Source organism: Jaculus jaculus, chromosome 9, assembly GCF_020740685.1.
Source record: "Jaculus jaculus isolate mJacJac1 chromosome 9, mJacJac1.mat.Y.cur, whole genome shotgun sequence".
NCBI lineage: Eukaryota > Metazoa > Chordata > Mammalia > Rodentia > Dipodidae > Jaculus > Jaculus jaculus.
This window is the reverse complement of record NC_059110.1, coordinates 34,177,234-34,198,176: the sequence shown is the minus strand read 5'-3', so window position 1 is coordinate 34,198,176 and position 20,943 is coordinate 34,177,234. Positions and strand designations below refer to the sequence as shown.

Genomic DNA, 20,943 nt, shown 5'->3' with positions numbered 1-20,943 from the left:
TAAGAGCCAAAGGAAAGGTAAGATGCCTTACAAACACAAGATGGCCTGGATATCCATGACCTCACAATGCCTGACACTACACAAAAACCTCATAAGAGGAGGAAAAGATGATGACATCAAAATAAAAGACTAATTGCAAAGAGGAATGGGTATGACAGAGAGTGGAGTTGCAAAGAGGAAAGTGGGGGAGAAGGGGGAGAAGGGAATTACCATGGGTTTTTGTCTACAATTATGGAAGTTGCCAATTACAAAAAAAAAGAATGTCTCTACAGCCTCAGGGTCAGTAAGGACTCTTTACACCACACAGAGACACTACAAAGGGACAGTCTGGGACTGGACAGATGTCTAAATGGTTAAGGCACTTGCCTGAGAATCCTAAGAACCCAGGTTCAACTCAAGAGACCCCACGTAAGCCACAAGCACATTGTAGTGCATGTGTCTGGAGTTCATTCAGTGCATCAGAAAGTCCTGATACACCTATTCTCTGTCTCTGTCTCTCTCAAATAAATAAATAATTTTTAAAATGGAAAACAATGCCAGGCATGGTGGCACATGCCTTTAATCATGGCACTCAGGAAGCAGAGGTAGGAAGATCACTGTGAGTTCAAGGCCAGTCTGAGACTACACAGTGAATTCCACATCAGCCAGGACTAGAATGAAACCCTAGCTTAAAAAAATAAATAAAGAGAGAGAAAGCAAAAACTGACTAAGATTGAACTGTAAAGTCACAAAGACATCCACCCACCACAAGTGACCAGTGCTAATCACAGTAAAGAGGCAAATTCAGGGCTGGAGAGATGACTTAGAAGGTAAGGCATTTACATGCAAAGCCAAAGGAGCTAGGTTCAATTCCCCAGGACCCTCATAAGTCAGATGCACAAGGTGGCACATATGTCTGGACTTCATCTGAAGTGGCTGAAGGCCCTGATGCACCCATTCTTACCTCATTCACTTTTTTTCTCTCTCCCACTCTCCCTCCCTCCCCTCAAATAAACATTTTTTAAAAGACCCAAATCCATCTGAGTGTGGTCGTGCAAGCCTTTAATTCCAACTCTCGGGAGACTGAGGTAGGAGAATTGCCATGAGTTTGAGACCAGCCTGAGACTACAAAGTGAATTCTATGCCAGCTTGCTAGAGCAAGACCCTACCTCAACCCCCCCCCCAAAAAAAAGAGGAAAGTCCAACTGAGAGAGTAATACAGACGCATCAGAACTAAGAGCAATGGGGACTACAGAGATGGCTCACCAGTTAAAGTCACTTGTTTGCAAAGCCTGATAGTGTGAGTTTGATTCCACAGTACCCACATAAAGCCAGACACACAAAGTGTGGCATGTGCTGGAGTTTAGAGTGCCAAGAAGTTTTGGCATGCAATTCTCTCTACCCACCTTCTCTCTCAAATAAAAAATATATATTTCTCTCAAATAAACAAAAATATATCCCCCAGCTGATATGCCACCCTGCTGTCTGTTCTTCCCATGCTTTCCCTGAAAGTTCCTCTTGAAACTGTAAGCCAAAATAAAGCCTTTCTTTCTATAAACGGTTTCAACTTAAGTGTTTTGTTCCAGCAGCAATAAGATAACTGCAACAGAAAATTAGTGCTCAGAAGTGGGGCCATTGATAAGCACGACCATGTGGCTTTTGGTCTTCTGGGACTGATCTGTATGATAATGTGGAAAGATTTGAAATTTTAGAGAAGGCTTGCAGTGCTATAAGCAGAGCCTGGTGAGCTCTTCTGGTGAGAAATAGGAAGACTGAAATGCAGATAGAACTATGAAGTATAAAAGCTTTTGCTTTCCCATGAGGAAGAGATAGTAAGACCCTCTTGTTAAAGATTACACATGCTTGGGCTGAAAGGTCACTTGAGAAATCAAGCTGGAGCTGAGCTGAAAACCTCCTCCCTGTAGATCAGCTGACAGAAAGCTGGAAAAAGTTTTGCTGTATATAACTGTATGGGGGACAGAGAAGTCATCAGTGGAGATAAACAACAATGAACACTGCAACTCTTAAGTTTTTCCAGTCAAGCTAAATGAGCCAATGGGTGCAATAGTGACATGTCTGTTATGAAGGAAACCAACCACTTTCTAATTTGACTGGAGGCCCACTCCACAGGGGAATACATGTCTGGTACTGAAAACCTGTGATGGGGAGGTCATAAACCCTAGGGGGGTAATGCCTGCTGGAGTCTGACTAAATGCATATATTATGCTCACCAAACTGTCCAGTAAGCACTTCTCTTAATGTTCATACTCATATAATAATGCTATTCTCACTTTTAGATTACAGAAGCTTCACTTTTCAGATGGTAACCTCTGGGATGACTCAAAAGGCACAATAGTGCTGAGAAGAAGTGACAGAGGAGTGTTCAGCACTGAAACACCTCTAACATACCCTCTAAGGCCCAGGGTCCATTGCAGAAGAGGTGGTGGAAACAATTTAAGAGCCAAAGGAAGGGGAGGACGGCTTACAATGCAGTCTTCCAGACACAAAATGGCCTGTATATCCCTGATCTCACCATATCTGGTACTACCTACACAGAACCCTCATAACAGGAAGAAAAGATGATGACATCAAAATAAGAGAGACTAATTGAGAAAGGGAGGGAATATGATGGAGAGGGAATCTGTGAAGAGGAAAGGGGGTAGCAGGAATGATCATGGCTTATTGTCTATATTTATGGAAGTTGTCAATAAAAAAATTTTAAAAACACACAACTCCAAAGCAAAGCAAACAAACAAACAAAAAAACATGGTTTGGGGCTGGAGAGATGGCTTCATGTTTAAGGTGCTTGCCTGCAAAGCCTAAAGACTCATGTTCAACTCTCCAGGTCCCACATAAGCCAGACACATAAAGTAATGCAAGCACACAAGGTCACACATGCGTAGAAGGGTGCACACACTTCTGGAGTTCAAGTGCAGTGGCTGGAGGTCCTGTGGTGTACCAGTTCTCTTTCTCATTCTCTCACATAAAAAATAAAAAAACAAAAAACAAAAAACAGGCTAGGCTGTTGGGCTTTCCTCCAAAACAAAACAAAAAATAAATAAAAACATTGTCTAGGGCTAGAAAGAAGGCTAAGTGGTTAAGGCACTTGCCTGAAAAGCCTAATGATCTGGGTTCAATTCCCCAGTACCCATGTAAATCCATACACACAAAGTGGTGCTTGCACCTGGAGTTCCTTTGTAGCAACTGGAGACCCTGACACACCCATTCTGTGTCTGTTTCTCTTCTCTCAACTTACAAATAAGTATTTAAAAGCTTGTCTTATGAGGTGTCAGAGGGTGTTGTAGACAGCTTCACATTGCTGGTATGAACATCCAAACCAGGCAGTTTATGGGAAGAAGGACTTTTATTTTAAGCTTATAGATCCAGGGGGGGAGTTCCATTAGTGGTGAGAAAAACTACTTCCATCCATCCAAGTAGAGAGGAAGCAATCACACATCCAGTAAAAACCAAAAGCAACAAGTATGAATAGGCTTAGCAAGCAGGATCTAGGCACAGTTCAAACCTCTCTATGTACTTTTGGGCTGGAAGTCAGATCTGTCCCTAAACACCTTAGTGCTGGACCCCAGGATCTGCCCCCAGTGACACCTCTTCAGCCAGGAAACTGGAGACCCAAGTTAGTTTTAATAAAACACCTATGTCTATGTGGGGGGGGGGAGGGGTGGACACACATTCAAACTACCACAGGAGAAATAGGATGTTTTGGGGAACTGGGCTAGAGGCACTTTGTGTAATATGCTGGCTGTATTCTGTGTCCTGAGTACTTAAGTAATGGACTAATATGTCTGGTGGAGGAAAATACACAGCAGAAGGATATGAAAGATGAAACTATTACACAAAAGAAGTGTAGACTGGTTTTAGTCTGTTTTAGCTGCAGTTATTTAAGAGTGTGCCACCACTGAGGATGGTCCACCTGTTCTGCATTAGCACAACAGAGGAGTGCTGCTGCTTTTGAAAGGAAGGGGCCAGAAGGAAGACTGATGAAGAAGGTTCCTCCTCCTCAAAGTTGGGCTTCAGTCCCTGCCTCAATTAACAAATTTTGCAGCCCACCTAAATTCTGGTTTTGGAAGTATGACAAATGTAGGAAAGAGGGTCAATGGATGACTGCACCCACATTTCTGGGAAGCAGTGAGGCTTGACAGTGTGAAACAGGTTCCTGTAGGGAGAGCCTGTGAGGCCATTGTGTGAAGCTGTGAAGATGAACCATGGGTTGCAGTGGGAACCTCAGCATTTTGGAGATGCCAGGACTATGGAACAGCTACCAAGGAAAGATGCTGGGTTGGAGTAGATTCTGCCCAGGCTGCAAGCAGCATAGTTGGTGGGTCAGAGTTGCCCATGCCCTTTGGAGCGCAGAGGATCTCATCAGGAGTCCCAGGAGCCTGACATGGAGCTGCAGAATTTGATGTTTTATATTGCACTGGTCTAATCTTTCCTTACTATGGCCCCATTCCTCCCTTCTGGAATGGGAACGTTTACTCTGCCATTATGTGTTGAAAGTGTGTAACTTAGACTGTCTTGAATCTCAGATGAGACTTTGGGTTTTTGAACAGTGTTGGAACTAATAAAGGCTATTAAAGTTGGACTGAATGCATATTGCATGAGATGGCCATGAGGATCAGGGGCAGAATGTGGGGATTTCAATGTAAAATGCCCCACAGAAACTCATGTGTTTTGATTAAGCTTCATACTTGATACCTAGCTGATGCAACCTTTGGGGGGTGGAGTCTTGTTAGAGGAGGTGTGTCACTGGGAGCAGGCCTTGGGATTTTTATAACCTTGCCTACCTTACCAAGACTAGCTAGCTCGCTCTTGCCATTCCACCCAGCTGAAGTAACAAGACGTGACACTGCTGTTTTCTTGCCATGCTTTCCCTGCCACAATGAGACTCTGCTTCAAAAGTGTAGGCTGAGGATGGGAGATGGCTTAGTGATTAAGGCATTTGCCTGTGAAGCCCAATGACCCAGATTCAAATCCCCTGTATCCACATAAGCCAGATGCACATGGTAACACATGCATCTGGAGTTTTTTTTGCAGTGGCAGAAGACCCTGGTGCACCCATTCCTCCCCCCCCTCCCCCTCTCTCTCTTAAATAAATCACAAGAAAAATTTATTTTAAAAAACCGTAGGTTAAAATAAACCATTTCCTTCCATAAGTTGTTTCTGGTTGAGTGATTTATCCCAGTATAATAATAAGACAACTGCAATGAGAATTATTCAGCATTTTCCAATAAATCTAAAGGCACACTGGCTTATTATGTTCCAACAACCCCATTCCTGGGTATTCAGTACAGAGGGATACATGGATGGATGGAAGGATGGGTGATAGATGTGTGGATCAGTGGAGGATGGATGATGGATGCATAGAGGCACCCCAGAGAGACAAGTATAAAATGGATAGGAACTGCTATGGGATGCCTCCTGCTGGCCAACCCTTACGGGTTGATGGCATGTCCAAAAGAAAAAGCTAGGGTTGAAGAAGATACCTCAAACACTTACCAGCCTTGATTTTTTCTAGCTGAGTATAGTGGGCAGAGAAACAGGCCTCTAGCTGCTCATTCTTAGCGCGCAGCATGTCTACATGCTGCTGTAAAGCTGTGCACTGCTGGTCCCGCTGCAGGTGCTGATTGTCCTCACTGGCTCGTTCTCTGATCAAGGCCTTCTGCATCTGCAGGAACAGGGGGCTGGATGCTGGGGCGGGTTTCAGGCTAGAGAAGGGGTGCAGGAAGTGGATGGGAGGAGAGGTATGGATGGGCCTGAGGGCCATACTCACCTCTTTGATTTCTTCTTGAAGATAGTGTAACTCTGTGTTCTGCTCATTGATGAAATTAAACTCGGCAAAGTTGCGCTCCTCAACTAGGTGGGGAGAGAGGGTTTCCAGAAGGATGGAGACAACAGACAGAGAGTGAGTACACAGACAGAGCTCACTGTAGGCAAAGGTGCTGAGCTGGGGGTTGTAGTGCACACTTTCAATCTCAGCACTAGGGAAGCAAAGGTAGGAGGGATCGCTGTGAGTTTGAGGCCAGACTTATACTACATCTAGTCAATTCAAGGTCAGCCTGGGCTACAGCAAGACCCTACTTCCAAAAAACAAAAAATACGGCTGGACAGATGGCTTAGTGCTTAAGGTGCTTGCCTGCAAAGCCAGAGGACCCAGGTTCAAATCCCCAGTACCCACATAAGCCAGGTGCACGAGGTGGGGCATGGGTCTGGAGTTTGCTTCCAGCATCTAGAGGCCTTGTGTGCCCATTTTCTCTCTCTCTTTCTCACAAATACGAGTAAAATATTTTTAAAATATAGAGGCACTGAGAAAGGCCACGCAGAGACAAAGGCAGAGAAGCAGACAGAGAGGAATACGTGAATAAAAGCACAGGGACATGGGCTGGAGAGGTGGTTCAGTGGTTAAGGGACTTGCCTACAAAGCCTAAGGACCAAATTCAATTCCCCAGCACCCACATACGCCAGGTGTACAAGGTAGTACATGCATCTGAAGTTTGTTTGCTGTGGCTGTAGGTCCTGCTATGCCCATTCTCTCTCACTCTGTGTGTCTTTTTCTCTGTTTTAAATAAATAAATTTTAACAATATTTTCTTAAGCACAGGAACAGCCAGGCACAGTTGTCCACACCTTTAATCCCAGCACTCAGTAAGCAGAGGTAGGAAGATCGTCAGGAGTTCAAGGCCAGCCTGAGACTACATAGTGAGTTCCAGGTAGCCTGGGCTAGGGCGAGACCCTACCATGAAAAACAAACAAACAACAACAACAACAAAAAGTTCAGGGACAGGAACACAGATCCAAGGCCAAGTGAAGAGACAGCAACACACCAACAAAGATACAGGAGATGTGGGGAGAGAGTAAAGCAAACATCCCAAGAAACAGCCAGTGGTAGAGACAAATGTTTTTGCCTCACAAAAAGGGACAAAGACTGAGACACAGCTGTGGAGAGGAAAGCCAGCAAAGAGGCAGCGGACGCCCAGGGGAGAGGGAGTGCATGTGCAGGGAGAGAACTAGAGAAGGGATGAATGCTGAGGGGCACCAAGCACACAGGATGGGGCAGGTGAGGTGGATGGGGACAGGCCACAGAAAGAAGCCACACAGGTGGCAGTCATCCAGGCCAGCTGCATGGGATGCGGAGGCCTGTGGGCTGCCTGGCTGGCCTGCCCCTTCCCCTCCCCCAGACCCACTCACGCTCAATGTACTTCTGCACCAACAGGTCAGGGTCACTCTCGCCGATCAGCTGAGACAGTTTGTACATAGCATCCTCATACCGCAGCACCAGCTTCTCCTGGGAGGTCTTCCGGTGTCCCAAGGACACCTCCAGGGCTGGGGTGACAGTTGTGTGTGGGCTCCCAAAGGGTGCAGCAGTAGGCCCCGCCTTCCCATGCTATGCGCAATCCTCTTATACCAGGCCTAGCCACACCCTCTCCTGCCTGCCCCCTAGCCCACACCAGGCCCTGAGCTCACCTGCTCAGTTCCCCACTTCCTACCTGCCTCTAAGCCCCCATGCCTGGAGCCCTCCGGCTCACCTCGTTGCTCCTGCTTCCTCTGGGCCACGGGATCCAGCAGCCGCTCACTGTTCTTCAGTTTGAGGAAGCGGTGCAGCTGCTCCAGGTGCGCTATCTGCTGCAGCAAGGCCTGCACCTCCGCCTCGCTCTGTTTCTCCTCCCTCTCCACTCGCTCCTGCAGCAAGCTCATCTTCGCCTTGGCCTCCTCCCTGGAGTATCCAGGAAGATGGGAGGTTGGACTGAGGTCAGCTGGGTCCCCCAGAAAGCAGAAAACATCCTAGGCTTACAGAGCGGGGTCACAATGGGACTAGGCATGGCCCACCTGGTGCACACACAGGTATCCTGGAGACCAGAGGTCATGTGGGCAGTTGATGGCTGGGTTTAGGATCTGTGCAGGCTGGCTACACAGTTCTGTATCACTGTTCTTGTCAGTCCCCACCCTTGCCCATACCAGGCCCTGACCTCCCTCTCCTGCCAACAGTGACGGCTCACATGACCCCTGGTCTCCAGAGGTACCAGTGTGTGCACCAGATGGGTCATGTCTAGCCCTATCCTGACTTTGTTTTTAAGGTAAGCCCAACAGACTGGCCTGTTTAAAAATATTATTTAATACAGGAGCAAGAGAGGGGAAGGAGGGGGAACGAATTGGTGCACCAGGGCCTCCACCTACTATAATGGAACGCCAGACACGTGTGCCACCTGTGCGCATGTGCGACCTCACATGCTTGTGTCACCTTCTGCGTCTAGCTTAAGTGCGTTCTGAAGAGCTGAACATAAGTGCTTAAGCTTTGCAGGCAAGTGCCTTAACTCCTAAATCATCTCTTCAGCCCTAACTTTTAAAAGATATTTTAATTTATTTGAGAGACAAAGAGAATAGGTATGCCAAGGCCTCCAGACACATGCACCACCATGTGCATCTGGCTTATATGGAAACTGGGGAGTCGAACCTGGGTCCTTAGGTTTCCCAGGCAGGCTTAACTGTTAAGCCATTTCTCCAGCCATATCCTGACCTTTATTGTTTTGTTGTGGTTGTTGTTTGAGATCGTGGCTCATGCATCCAGACTGGCCTCAACTTGTTATGTAGCTGAGGCTGGCCTTGAACTCCTGCCTCCACCTACAGAATGCTGGAATGACGTGTGTGCAACCACCACATCCCACTGGGCTGTATACTTTTAAATGGTAAATATCATATGCCTTTGAAAAATGAGAGAGTGGGGGATCAAAAAGATGGCTCAGAATTAAAGACACTTGCTTGCAAAGCCTTTAAAGGCCTGTGTTCAATACCCCAGTTCCCACATAAAGCCAGAAGCACAAAATGTCACATGTATCTGGAGCTCACTTGCTGGGAATAGGAGGCCCTGACATATCTCCCCCACCTCTCACAAATAAATAAAAATATATTAAAAGAAAATAAAGGGCTGAAGACATGTCTCAGAGGTTAAGGCACTTGCCTAACAACCTGGGTTTGATTCCCCAGTACCCATGTAAAGCCAGACGTACAAAGTGGCGTGTGCATCTGGAGTGTATTTGCAGAGGCTGCAGGCCCTAGTATGCCCATTCTCTCTTTCTGTCTCTGCTTGCCCCCCACCAAGGTAGGGCCAAGGCTGACCTGGAATTCACTATGTAGTCTCAGGGTTGCCTTTAACTAGTGATCCTCCTACCTCTGCCTCCTAGGTTCTGGGATTAAAGGTGTGCACCACCAATCCTGGCTCATATCTATCTATCTCTTTCCTTGCAAATAAATAAATAATTAAAAAAAAAAAAAGAAAGACGAGGAAGGAGGAAGGTAGGGAGGGGGAAATGGCATAAGGTAGACTAGGCTTTTGCTGGTGGTAAAGGTCAGAAGCAGATACTGAGAGAAGATGAGTGTGCATATGCAGCAAGAAAGAACAGAGAAAAGTGAGGAGGAGGCAAGGATGGAGGAAGAGGGAGCCCTGATCCCAGACAGTCAGGCAGACAGGGAAGCCAGGACCTGAGCAGCTTCCTTCTGCTCCTACAACCAACACTAATGAGTGACCTAATTGCTTTCCCTGGCCCAGTGCCTCCTGGGGCCCCAGCCATCTGCAACAGCCACAAATACATCTTCATGCAGAGACCTTCATAGGTGGATGTCTTGCCACTATCAGGGCCAAAGAACAAGGAGCTGGGTCACTGGAGGAGAGGGACATGGTGTGGGCAAAGATTTTGGGTTTCTGCCTTCCTGCCTCTAGACCCAGCCTGCCTCTGGGGCCTACCTGGCAGCATAGGCGGTGGTAGAGGACACGCTGAGGGTGCTGACCATCTGCCGCAGTAGATGGATCTCCTGCAGAGAGGGAAGGCACAATGAGCTGGCATCCTCCAGCCTTCCCACCAAGAAGAGACAGTCCTCTGACTCCCTGTGCACCTTCCTCTGAGCAACTACATGAAGGGGGCTTTTCAGGAGGTCCCATAGAAAAGTCAGGGTGCTGGAGATATGGCTCAATGGTTAAAGGAGCTTACTTGCAAAGCCTGATGGCCCAGGTTCAATTCCCCAGTACCCATGTAAAGCCAGATGCACAAAGTGGAAAAATTGTCTGGGGTTCATTTGTAGTGCCTGCAGGCCCTGACATACATATTCTCTCTCTCTTTCAAAATTAATTAATTAGCCATTGAGTCATCTCTCCAGGCCCAGGCTTTAGGGTTTTGTTTTTGTTTTTAATTGAGGTAGGGTTTCACTCTAGCCCAAGCTAACCTGGAATTCATTATGTGATCTCAGAGCACCCTCAAACTCACAGTGATCCTCCTATCTCTGCCTTCCAAATATTGGAATTAAAGGTATGTGTACCCACACCTACCTTTTTTTCTTTCTTTTTTTTTTTTAGACAAGGTCTTACTCCATAGCTCAAGCTAGGCTGGAACATGCAATCCTCTCGCTTCAGCCTCTCAAATACAGGAATAACAGGCATGAGCCACCACTATATCCCTCTTATGTTTGTAAAGAAAATTAAGTCAAGAAGAGGATATGAGGATGGCTCAGTCATTATAGGCACTTGCTTGCAAAGCTGCCAGACCAGAGTTCAATCCCAAATCCACCCAAGCAAGGTGGACAGAAAAAGTGACTGGTATTCGAGTGGCAAGAGGACACACATGTGCGAATAAATAAATTTTAAGATTAAAAAAAAGAAATTAAGGGAGAGATTGCTTAGTGGTTAAGCACTGCCTATGAAGCCTAAGGACCCTGGTTCAAGGCTCGGTTCCCCAGGACCCACGTTTGCCAGATGCACAAGGGGGCACATGTGTCTGGAGTTCGTTTGCAGTGGCTAGAAGCCCTGGCATGCCCATTCTCTCTCTCTCTGCCTCATTCTCTGTCTGTCACTCTCAAATAAATAAAAAAAAAAAACAAGATATTTTTAAAAAGAAATTAAATCAACAAAGACAGGAGAGAAAACTGAAAAAGAATATAGCTGAGCCAGTACTCAGCAGTGGAATACCCCTAGGATGTGCGAGGCCTGAGCTGAAACCCAAAACAGACGGTGCAAAACAACCAAATGCAAACACAAGTAACTTGTCAGGCATGGTAATGCACACATTTATCTCAGTACTAAGGAGGCAGAAGTGGGAGGATCACTGTGAGTTCAAGGCCAGCCTGAGACTACACAATGAATTCCAGATCAGCCTGGGCTAGAGCAAAACCCTACCTTGAAAAATCAAAAACAAACAAACAAAAATCCCTAAAAAAGGACTAGAGTGGCAGCATAGCAGTTAAGGCACTTGCCTGAGAAACATAAGGACCCAGGTTTGACTCCCTAGTACCCATGTAAACCAGATGCACAAGATAATGCATATATCTGGAATTCATCTGAAGTGGCTAGAGACCCTGGTGTGCCCATTCTCTTTCTCGGCACTCCCCCCCCACTTCTTTCTCGCTCATAGTAAACAAAATATTAATTTTTTAAAAACTACCCAGTCCTGGTGGCACATGCCTTTAATCCCAACACTCCGGAGGCAGAGGTAGGAGGATTGCCATGAGTTCAAGGCAACCCTGAAACTACATAGTGAAGTCCAGGACAGCCTGGACTAGAGTGACATCCCACCTTGAAAAAACAAAAACAAAACAAACAAACAAAAAAAAAAAACTGAGAAAAAAAATACAAAGCAAAGAGAAGTAACTGACCATAACTGTATTCACAAAAGACCAAGAAATGCGAGTCAAACCAAGTAGGTTCTGGAAACAGTAGTCGGTAGATTTCTACCAGGAGAAAGAGAGCACACCTTGAGGCCTACCTACTGGTGTCACAGGGCCGTGGGGCCTCCTGGATGGGAGGGGAGAGGAGGGGCAGGGTTGTTCAGGGAAAGCCCAGGCTGCTGCCTTGAGACGTGTGTGTGTGTGTGTGTGTGTGTGTGTGCGCGCGCGCGCGCGCACACGCGCGCGTGCATGCAAACGCGCCTGTGTGTGTGTCCTGGGTCTCTGTGTAGAACGGAAAGCAATGGCACTACAAGGCTGAACTTAATCTTAATTTCCCACGACATACTCCCCACTAAAAAAACAAAACCTCCTGGAGGAATGGCAAAGCACAGGCCCAGGACGGAACAGAGGACAATGGCTGCACTGCTGTGTCAGACAGCAAAGAAGTGGGAGCAGGGATAAGACAAAGAAGACAGTGACAGCATGTCCACAGAACACACAGCCAGGGTGAGGGGCCGCCACAGGCCTAGAGTGGCCCAATGATGACACTGACTTTGGGTGAAAATACAGCATTGAGGACAGAAGGTGCATGCATTAAGGCTCATAAATGTACAAGAGAGATGGCCAGGGAAGGTAGCAGCATAGTAGCCAAAGCAGCCTAGCCAGGGAAACATAAGGAATTATCAACCACAGGAGAGAAACAGTAGAGACTGAGATTTTGTAGCAAGAAAGAAACAAGCCAGAATCCCAGTGAGGTGCCAGTGGCCCCAATCCACGTGCCCGCACACCCGCCCGGTGCAGAGCTGCAGGAGCAGCAACGAGGTGGAGGGATTTTCCACTCACAGCAGCCTCCTCGCAAAGGCAAGAACCCTGAAGGGGAAGACAGCAGGGACCGGCGCAGCAGCTCCTGAAGGAGTCCCCAACGGGACCAGCGGAACAGCTCTGGTACAACTGCAGGCGCCCTGCACAGCCTCCCATCCTCCAACCGCCAGTGCTGAACCACCAGAGAACTCATCCATCCCCAGCTGCACGGAACCCACCACAGCCGAGCAGAACACCAGATCCAGAAACCCAAGCTGCCTAACCGAGTGCACAGTGCAACGAAGAGGGACTGAGGTGGGCACTCAGCATCGGGGAGATTGGAAGCCACCCCACAAGGTAAAGAGTGTCCCTGCAGACACTTACTCATCACAAAGAGGGAGGCTCCGCCTTAGACAGCACAGCACAGCTAACCAAGTGATCAAGGAGAGCTCTGCCTGGCCTGGGGAGAGACAGCTCAGCGGTTAAGGCACCTGCCCGCAAAGACTTGTGACCCTGGTTCAATTCTCTAGAACCCACGTAATGCCAGATGCACAAAATGGCTCATTCATCTGGATCTGTTTGCACGACTTTGCATGCCCATTCCCTCTCTCTCTCCTTGCAAACAAATCTACTAAAAAAGCAGACATCAGACACTAACTGCTCAGATACCTACACACCAAAACACAGGCTTCTACATGAAGTGCCCAGCCGTGGGTATTTGTTACCTAACAGACTAAGGTGGATAAAGCAGTGACCTCCACACAGAGGAGCCAGCCTGCATACTTCCAAAATGCCATGGTCATGGAAACAGATAGCCAGGTGCTACTCCTGGTGAAGGGGGCCCAGGGTTCCAAAGGCCACCGAGATCCTGGATGACAGCAGGACAATCAAACAAGATGCAAAGGACACTGATGGAATATTAATGATCAATGCAGCTGAAATGGTTACTGTTTAGAATGTGGACAATGTTCAAGTCCCCGTCTTGGACAACCATACTACGTTGTCTCAAAACACAGTACTGTTCTCAGAAAATGTACAGAGGATTTAGGAGCACAATGTGTACAAGATACAGTGCGACAGTACAGCAAGCATAGTACTAAACTACTTCAAAAACACAGGGATTGGGCTGGAGAGATGGCTTAGTGGTTAAGCGCTTGCCTGTGAAGCCTAAGGTCCACGGTTCCAGGCTCAATTCCCCAGGACCCACGTTAGCCAGATGCACAAGAGGGTGCATGTGTCTGGAGTTTGTTTGCAGTGGCTGGAGGCCCTGGCATGCCCATTCTCTCTCTCTCTCTCTCTCTCTCTCTCTCTCTCTCTCTCTCTCTCTCTGCCTGTCGCTCTCAAATAAATAAATAAATAAAAATAAACAAAAAAATTTAAAAAAAAACAGGGATTGCAGAGATGGGAGAGAGAGAGAGGGAGGAGAGGTTGAGATACAGACAGAGGCAAAGAGACAGAGATAAAGGCAGAGAGAAAGAAAGAGAGGCAGAAAAACAGAGCTGGAGAGCTAGACAAAGGGCGGGGGGAGGCAAATTACTGATGCTAACCAGGCTTGATGGTTTGGCCTGTAATCCCAACACTAGGTACCCTGAGGCAGAGGATGACCATGAGGTCGAAGCCAGCCTATTATACAGTGAGACTCTGCCTCAAAAAAACAAATTTATGTATATATATTTTGTCAACCTTGAAAGATATATTGTTGTTTGTGCAACTCTTACATCTTTTCTATAAGTTTGAAATTATTTCAAAGGAAAGAAGGGAGAGTACAAGGGAAGGAAGATACAGGGAGGGAGGAATGAAGGGAAGGAGGGAAGGAGGGAACCTCTTCAAATGACTTTGAAGGCCTTTAAGATTCTGAGGGATGTCAGTGTCCTGGCTGGCTGGAACACTGCCCTGAGGAAGAACATTCACCAAAGTGTGGCTACTTCCTGCAGATGGGAAGGAGTCCTCATGTGGCTGAGGGGGACCTGGGCCCTGCTGCTCTACCCAGGGATGACTTGACCCACACCTTCTTCAGCTTGTGATCCACGTTCAGATAGCGGGCTCTCTCAATACGCAGCAGGTCCAACTCCTCCCGCAGAGCTGCATTCCGCACCAGCTGCATGTCAAAGTGGCAGGTGACCTGGGTTGGGATGCAAGTGCTGTGTGAGGCTTGTCCTGCCTGTCTCCCCGACACTTGGCCAAGGATGGACACTTGTCAGAGGGGGAGATGAGTCTGTTCCCTCTTAGATGCCTCACCATACCCAAAGCCCCTTCACCCTTCAGAGATCCATCCTGCAAACACCCTTGCACCCTAGCTTGTGCCCAAGTTCTGGCCTAGAGAGCCTGAGGCCTCATACCCTGTCCAACTGGTCTTCCAGGATCTTGATCCTTCGAAGGAACTTCGCCTTCTGTTCCATGATGATGCCAGGAGCCATGGCGTCCTTACTCTGGTTAAAGATGCGGCCCTCCCACTCCTGGATCTGGAGGGAGCACAGCACTCATTAGACACCCTGTTAGGATCACTAGTAATAATAAGCAAAAATGAGGCATTCACCTAGCAATGACAACATCACCATGACAACCAGGGGCCATGACCAGAGACCAGCTATTTGCCCATATGTGAATGAGCTCACCCTAAGGTGGCTATCGACAGCTAGAGAGACTGGGGAAAAATGGGCATAAACACTGCAGCAAAAGCTCACAACACTGTCACTCAACTCAGAGAGGCATACTCCACATCCTTCTTGGTGTTGACACCCACCCAGAAGGAGGAGCAGTCCATGGGAACCCTCAGCAGCTGATCATGGAGTGGAGAGATGGAGAAGGACTCAGATGCCACCCACTGGCCAAGCAACATCAGGTGAGAGTGTCAGGGGGTTGGCTAGTTGAGATGATAAAAGAAGAAAGTACTTGGTGTAATTAACATGTGTGAAGAGTGAATAAAGTGTGGCAATTAAAGTTAACATAAACCCTCCACTACTTAATTCAGTACTCAAAATGGCTTACATATATATATAATATATATTATATATAACTAAATTATATGCTTCTTGCAGCGCAACTGGTTCAAACACTGGTTACAGGCAGTTTCCTGAAGGTGTTACTTGTTGCCCCTCTGAACAAATGGGTGTCAGTAAACCAGATATGGTGCAGGAGTCCTAAGATCAGGTGCTGGAATCCCTATGGAGGCGGTGCGGGCCACTCAGAGGGAAGCAAAGTGCATGAGTGCCAACCAGAGACGTGCACGGATGCAACAATGGCACGGGCTTAACAGTCCTAAGTCCAGGTGGACTCGGGGGCCACCCTGGATGAATGGCCAGACTCCTATGATGGCAAGGGCTTACCCTTTGGAATGCCTGATAGCTGGAGCAGGCCCATGACACTCAGGCACAAGCAAGCGCCATATGGGAAACTGGCTTGCAAACAGAACATTCATGTTGGCTGGAAGAAAACTGGAAACGGTGACCTCAGAAATATACAGCACAAACCCCTTCAGAAAGAACACGTGAAAGTCTTATTTAGTCTTGCCACAAAATGTACCAACTTAAGGAATGGTGGAAAGGAAGGCATACAGAGAGGAAGGAGCTTAAGCTATATTTGGAATGGAGAAAAACAGGAAAAATAATTCTAAAGAAACTGACTAGCTATGAGAAGGGGATTAAGATAGAAATTCTGCTCCACAAGCCAGCAGTTGGAGAACCAAGCATAGCTCGAGCTCAGAAAGAGGAAATACCCACCATTTTGTGGAAAATCATAAATGACACCGTAGAAGACTGGATGAAAGGAAAATGACTGGCCAGACGAGTGTCAGAGAGCTGTACAAGCAACCCACTCTGGAAGGATGCCGGCAGAATGGGAAGGGGAGAAAACCACCGCTGCTGGCTTACCAATTTCAACTGAGAAGGTGGCAAATCTCCCCTAAAGGAGATGAGGAACAGAGGAAGAAGGGGAGGGAGGAAGTAGAGTAAGTGGAGGGAATTACAAACATATAGACAAGGGTGCGCTCAAGCAGCAGCAAAAGACGTCCCTTAAGTAACTAGAATTTGGAAAAAAAGGTGGTGACACGTTAATTCTGATGTCAGATGAAATGCACAGCCTGGCCAGCATAGTGGAAAATCCACCTGCTTACAAAAGTCTTAACAGGATCCTGGAGGAGCGCGCCAGGGAGCAGTATTCATTGTTTGCTTGCATAGAGTTTGTGTGGGTCCCTGATTTCCCCCATGTAGGTTTTGCAGCCTTTGAGGTGGAGGAGGGGCAGTGGAGGACTATGCAGGAGGCCATGGAGCTATGTTGCAAGTTAAGGATTTTATACAAGGTTTATAACAAGGGAACAATGACCCCACAAGTGGCACCATTCACACAGGAATGAAGAAAATTGATAAAAGGGGCACCTAATATATGAGGGTGACCCTGTCTGCAGCCCTGGCTATAAGCCAGACTATAGCTGCAGCTATTGAATTCTTTAAACAAACAAGAGAGAGGAAACTAATAAGGAAGGTGGTGACTTTAACTGCTAAGCCTACTCAGGCAAAAGCCACTTTTGGGGCTGGGGACAGGGCTTCCAAGTCATTTGCCTGACAGCCCAATGAAATAGAAATTGAAGGCATCTACCCAACTAGCCAGAGAGCTCCCATAGAGAGGATAATGTTTAAAAGTATTTGATAACACTATACTTTGTAATGCTGTTTTTATGACAGCTCCAACAGATATACTAGGGATAGATAGGGGGCCAGTGCAGTGTTGAGTCCTGCCCACCTGCTGCCAGTAGAACTACCAAAATTTCCTCTCTCTTTTACTAACCAGTATCTATCGAAGAGGGGACATGATGAAATAACAAGGAATGTGAAGAAACTCCTACAGGAAGCTCTTATTGAATGTACCCAATCTTTTTCATATAACAGTCCAGTATGGCCAGTTAGGAAACCCAATGGGCAATACAGGTTCACAGTGGACTGCAGAAATTTAAACACAAAAACACTAGCCATGCCTGGAAATTTACCTGAAGTGGAGGAAACTTTTAACAAACCTAGGAATTTTAATGCAGAATATTTTCAAACAATGGATATGTCACACCTGTTCTTTTGCATTCCTCTGCATCCTAATAGTAGAGAATATACTACATTCACATGGCAAAATAGCAGTACCAGTTTACTAGAGTCCCACAGGGATATTGCAACAGCCCAATCATTGCACATGTCAGTCTGCAGTGGAGCCTGGACAAGGTGGAACATTCACCTGATATCCTGATGCTGTCTTATGTGGGTGACATAATTGTTTGTGGCCATACCAATGAGGGAGTTCAGAAAGTATTGGATGCCCTAGTAAAAAGTTTAAAGTGGGATGGATGGACTATTAATGATGAAAAGGTATATTAGCATTAAATTCTTAGGAGTAATTTGACCCAGTGAGGGACACAAGATTCCCTCTGGTGTTACGAACAAAATTGCTAATGTAAAACCAACTGAGAATAAAACACTAACGCAGCACTTAATTGGATTATTTGGATACTGGTGCTTCCATATACCACATTTGCAATTAATATTGTCACCAGGAAGGCTGTTGTCCATGGATGGGAAGAACAGCAACAAGTTCTTAATCCAGCATATGCATACATACCTGGGTTTTGTCAACTATATGTTATACAACCTGATGATGATATAAGTATGGATATATCAGTTTTTAACAATTATGGTAACTGGAGCATTTAAAAAAAATAAACCCACAGGGAATTAGAAAACCAATGGCATTCTATTGCAAAAGGTTTCCATTTTCACAGGATAAGTACTAAGTTTTCATTGAAAACTTAGCGTGGACCCTCTATGAGGAATTAAGGATGTTCAGCCTCAATGTCCAGGATCAATGCCTAATATTTAGGACCCTAGTGCCCCTGCTGGAATGGGTGCACGTGCCAGGCAAAACCCTGGCTGGAGCAAAGCCAGAACTGAAGGTATTGCAGTGGAAATGGTACTTCATGGATTTATTAGAGATCGGGACACGTCAGCAAAGAGGAATGTGCCTGGCTGGGTAGAGGAGATAGCACTGCTACCTCTTATGCCGAAACCATCACTCCCTGTGAACGCCCGCCCCCAAAGAGGCACTATTGGAACATGGGGACAACCGAATGGGACCTTAACAAGTGAGCACATGGTTCACGGACAGATCACCCGCAAATATGGGGGGCAAGCTGAAATGGAAATCTGCAACCTGGAGACGTCTGACGGGTATATCCCGACAGATGAGGGGGTGGCAAACCCCACACAGCATGCAGAAGTACAACAGCCTTGCTGGCACTGCAACAGTTAGCAAAGGAAGGAAGGAGGTCAATCCGCATTTACTCTCCTTCATGGTGCTGGTTAATGGACTAGCCCTCTGGTGGAAGCAAACTTATTGGAAGATCAATGGTAGGGATATTTGGTCTAAGGAAGATTGGATAGAGATTAGTAAATTAGCAGGAGGTATAAACGTCCTTATAACTTAGCATGTGGACAAACACAGGGGTAGGCAAGATGCCACTAGAATGCACACAACAATATAGCAGACCAGTTCGTTCAAGTTATGACCTTAAGGATTACAAATAAAGCCCCATGGCAGATTGTAGATAATAGAGATCAGCATATGACCTTAGGCAATGAAGATAGTACAGGCACCAATGTTGGGTTTTTTGGCTTGGGCTTCTGTCTCTCTCTTTCTAGTTGGACCTGGGAACGTGGGCCAGCTTCTTCTGTCATTATAAAACCTCCCCTGGATCTGTAAACTTCAATAAATCCCTTCCTTCATAACTGTGGCCTTTCATCTCAACAACTTAAAACTGTCTGCCACACACCATGAGACCTTGTAGTGGAGGCTGGACTCTAGCTTATAGCAATTCTCCTGCCTTAGCTTCCTCGATGTTGGTTTACATGCTTGTGCCAGCACATCTGCCTCTGGGTGGATGCATTCAGAGGTCTCATTACACAGATAAAAAAACCAAAGCACCCAGACGTTATGACAGGACCCCGAGGGAATCAGAAAGCCTTCTCACAGAACCCACCTGCTGGTCCAGGGCCCGGATCTGCTCTTGCACCATCTCCACCTCCACCTGCACCTGGGCCCTGCACTTGAGTAGGCGACCCAAGTCATCCAGATTCTTCCTGTCTCCCAGCCGCCTGACCTGGTTCTCGGCCACTCTGATCTGCTGCTGGAGATTGCTGTGAAACTCCTCCAGCTGTCTGATCTCCCCACTGCCCAGGAGGAGCCAGGAGGGGCAGGGTTCAGCACTCAGCTCCTTCCCTCCCCTTCTCCAGCCCTCCTTCCTCCCAGGACCAGGAGTTCCTCCCCAGCTCACAGCTGCTTGTTAAGACGCTGGTGAACCTCTTTGCTGTAGGCCCGCCGCTCCCTCTCCATCACCTTGCATTGCCACTGCAGTCGGCTGAGCTCCCATTCAACTGTGGGTGGGCCACACAGAGGACTTAACAGCAGTCTAGAATGTCAGTCCCTTCCTCCTTGAGACCTACGAATTCTGTCTCTTTAGTTCTCCAAACTGCAACTGCATTGCAAACCTAACCCCAGCACCCTGTGGGACTGCACCTCAGTCCGTATGTCCCTTCCACACCCAACGTCCTGCTTGCTCCATAAACCTGGTAACCAAGCTCACAGTTCAAATCCCCATGCGGCCTGCGCCTACCCATTTCTTCAGTCCTGCCCACCAGCTCCCCACCAGCCAGCCCCGAAGCAGAGCAGACCAGCCCAGGGTCCACAGTTCTCACGCTTAGAGACCCTGCCCTAGCCACACCGTTCAGCCTCCTTTCTTCTGTCCTGGGCAGCTCCTGAGAGGAGATCTGGGCCACGCAGACCTCTCCTCTGCCTGAGTTCTTCCTGGCCCCGAGTTCGGAGCGCACCTGCCCCATCTGCCCGGGCACCCCTCCACTGGCACGCGGCTCCACGCCCAGGAGAGGACGCTCATGGGGAAGCTAAGGGCAGGGAAGGACCTGCATGAGAGAAGAATGTTGAGTTTACCGACTCCCTCCTGGAAGAGCTCGCTTTCCTCGGAGCGGGTGGTCCGGCTGGTCATGCCCATAGACACCTGGGCTCCCCGTCGGAGCTGCCGTGGGATCCCGAGGTGAGCCTCAAGGTCAGCACTGGGTCACCGCTGGGCGCGCGCAACCGCGGACCGCGCACCTCCGGGCCCTGGCCGGCCACGCTCTCCTCCTGCTGTGCGGCCCGGCCTCTCCCGCGGCCCCAGCTCACCGTTGCTGTCCAGTTACTAGGGCGACCAAAGGCCAATGAGAGCCGATCCCGCGGCGGGGGACGGGACGCGACGGGCGAGGGGCGGGGCGAGACGAAGACCCCGGGGACCCTGTTGGACGGGGGTCTGCGCGGGGAGGGGCCGAGCACAGAGGAGCCAGGGAGGCGGGGACGAAGCGGGGGCGGCCACCCTGGGGCGGGGCCGGACATGAGAGGGAGGGCTCCGGGCGGCGAGGGGCGTGCGAGGGGAGGACCCGGAGCCCGAAGGACGTGGCGGGAGGAGCCAGGGTTGGGG

General features: G+C 48.0%; 1 protein-coding gene across 4 annotated transcripts in view; it reads right to left on the bottom strand.

Annotated features, from left to right (window-relative positions):
- Odad1 (outer dynein arm docking complex subunit 1) overlaps positions 1 to 20,738 on the bottom strand; it is a 29,024-nt gene extending 8,286 nt beyond the window's left edge. Inside the window, exons 1-10 of one of the 4 annotated variants that reach the window (XM_045158927.1) lie at positions 20,421 to 20,737; positions 19,750 to 19,849; positions 19,456 to 19,645; positions 14,783 to 14,905; positions 14,452 to 14,565; positions 9,733 to 9,800; positions 7,520 to 7,707; positions 7,182 to 7,316; positions 5,768 to 5,850; positions 5,494 to 5,662 (exon numbers count right to left, since the gene is read on the bottom strand). In XM_045158927.1, the coding sequence (XP_045014862.1) occupies positions 5,494 to 5,662; positions 5,768 to 5,850; positions 7,182 to 7,316; positions 7,520 to 7,707; positions 9,733 to 9,800; positions 14,452 to 14,565; positions 14,783 to 14,905; positions 19,456 to 19,645; positions 19,750 to 19,849; positions 20,421 to 20,481 (1,231 nt within the window). In that variant the 5' untranslated portion in view covers positions 20,482 to 20,737. Of the gene's footprint in view, positions 1 to 5,493; positions 5,663 to 5,767; positions 5,851 to 7,181; positions 7,317 to 7,519; positions 7,708 to 9,732; positions 9,801 to 14,451; positions 14,566 to 14,782; positions 14,906 to 19,455; positions 19,646 to 19,749; positions 19,850 to 20,420 lie in introns of all 4 variants that reach the window. The other 3 variants (XM_045158928.1, XM_045158929.1, XM_045158930.1) reach the window with 3 other exon arrangements.
- Between the last annotated feature and the right edge of the window lie 205 nt (positions 20,739 to 20,943).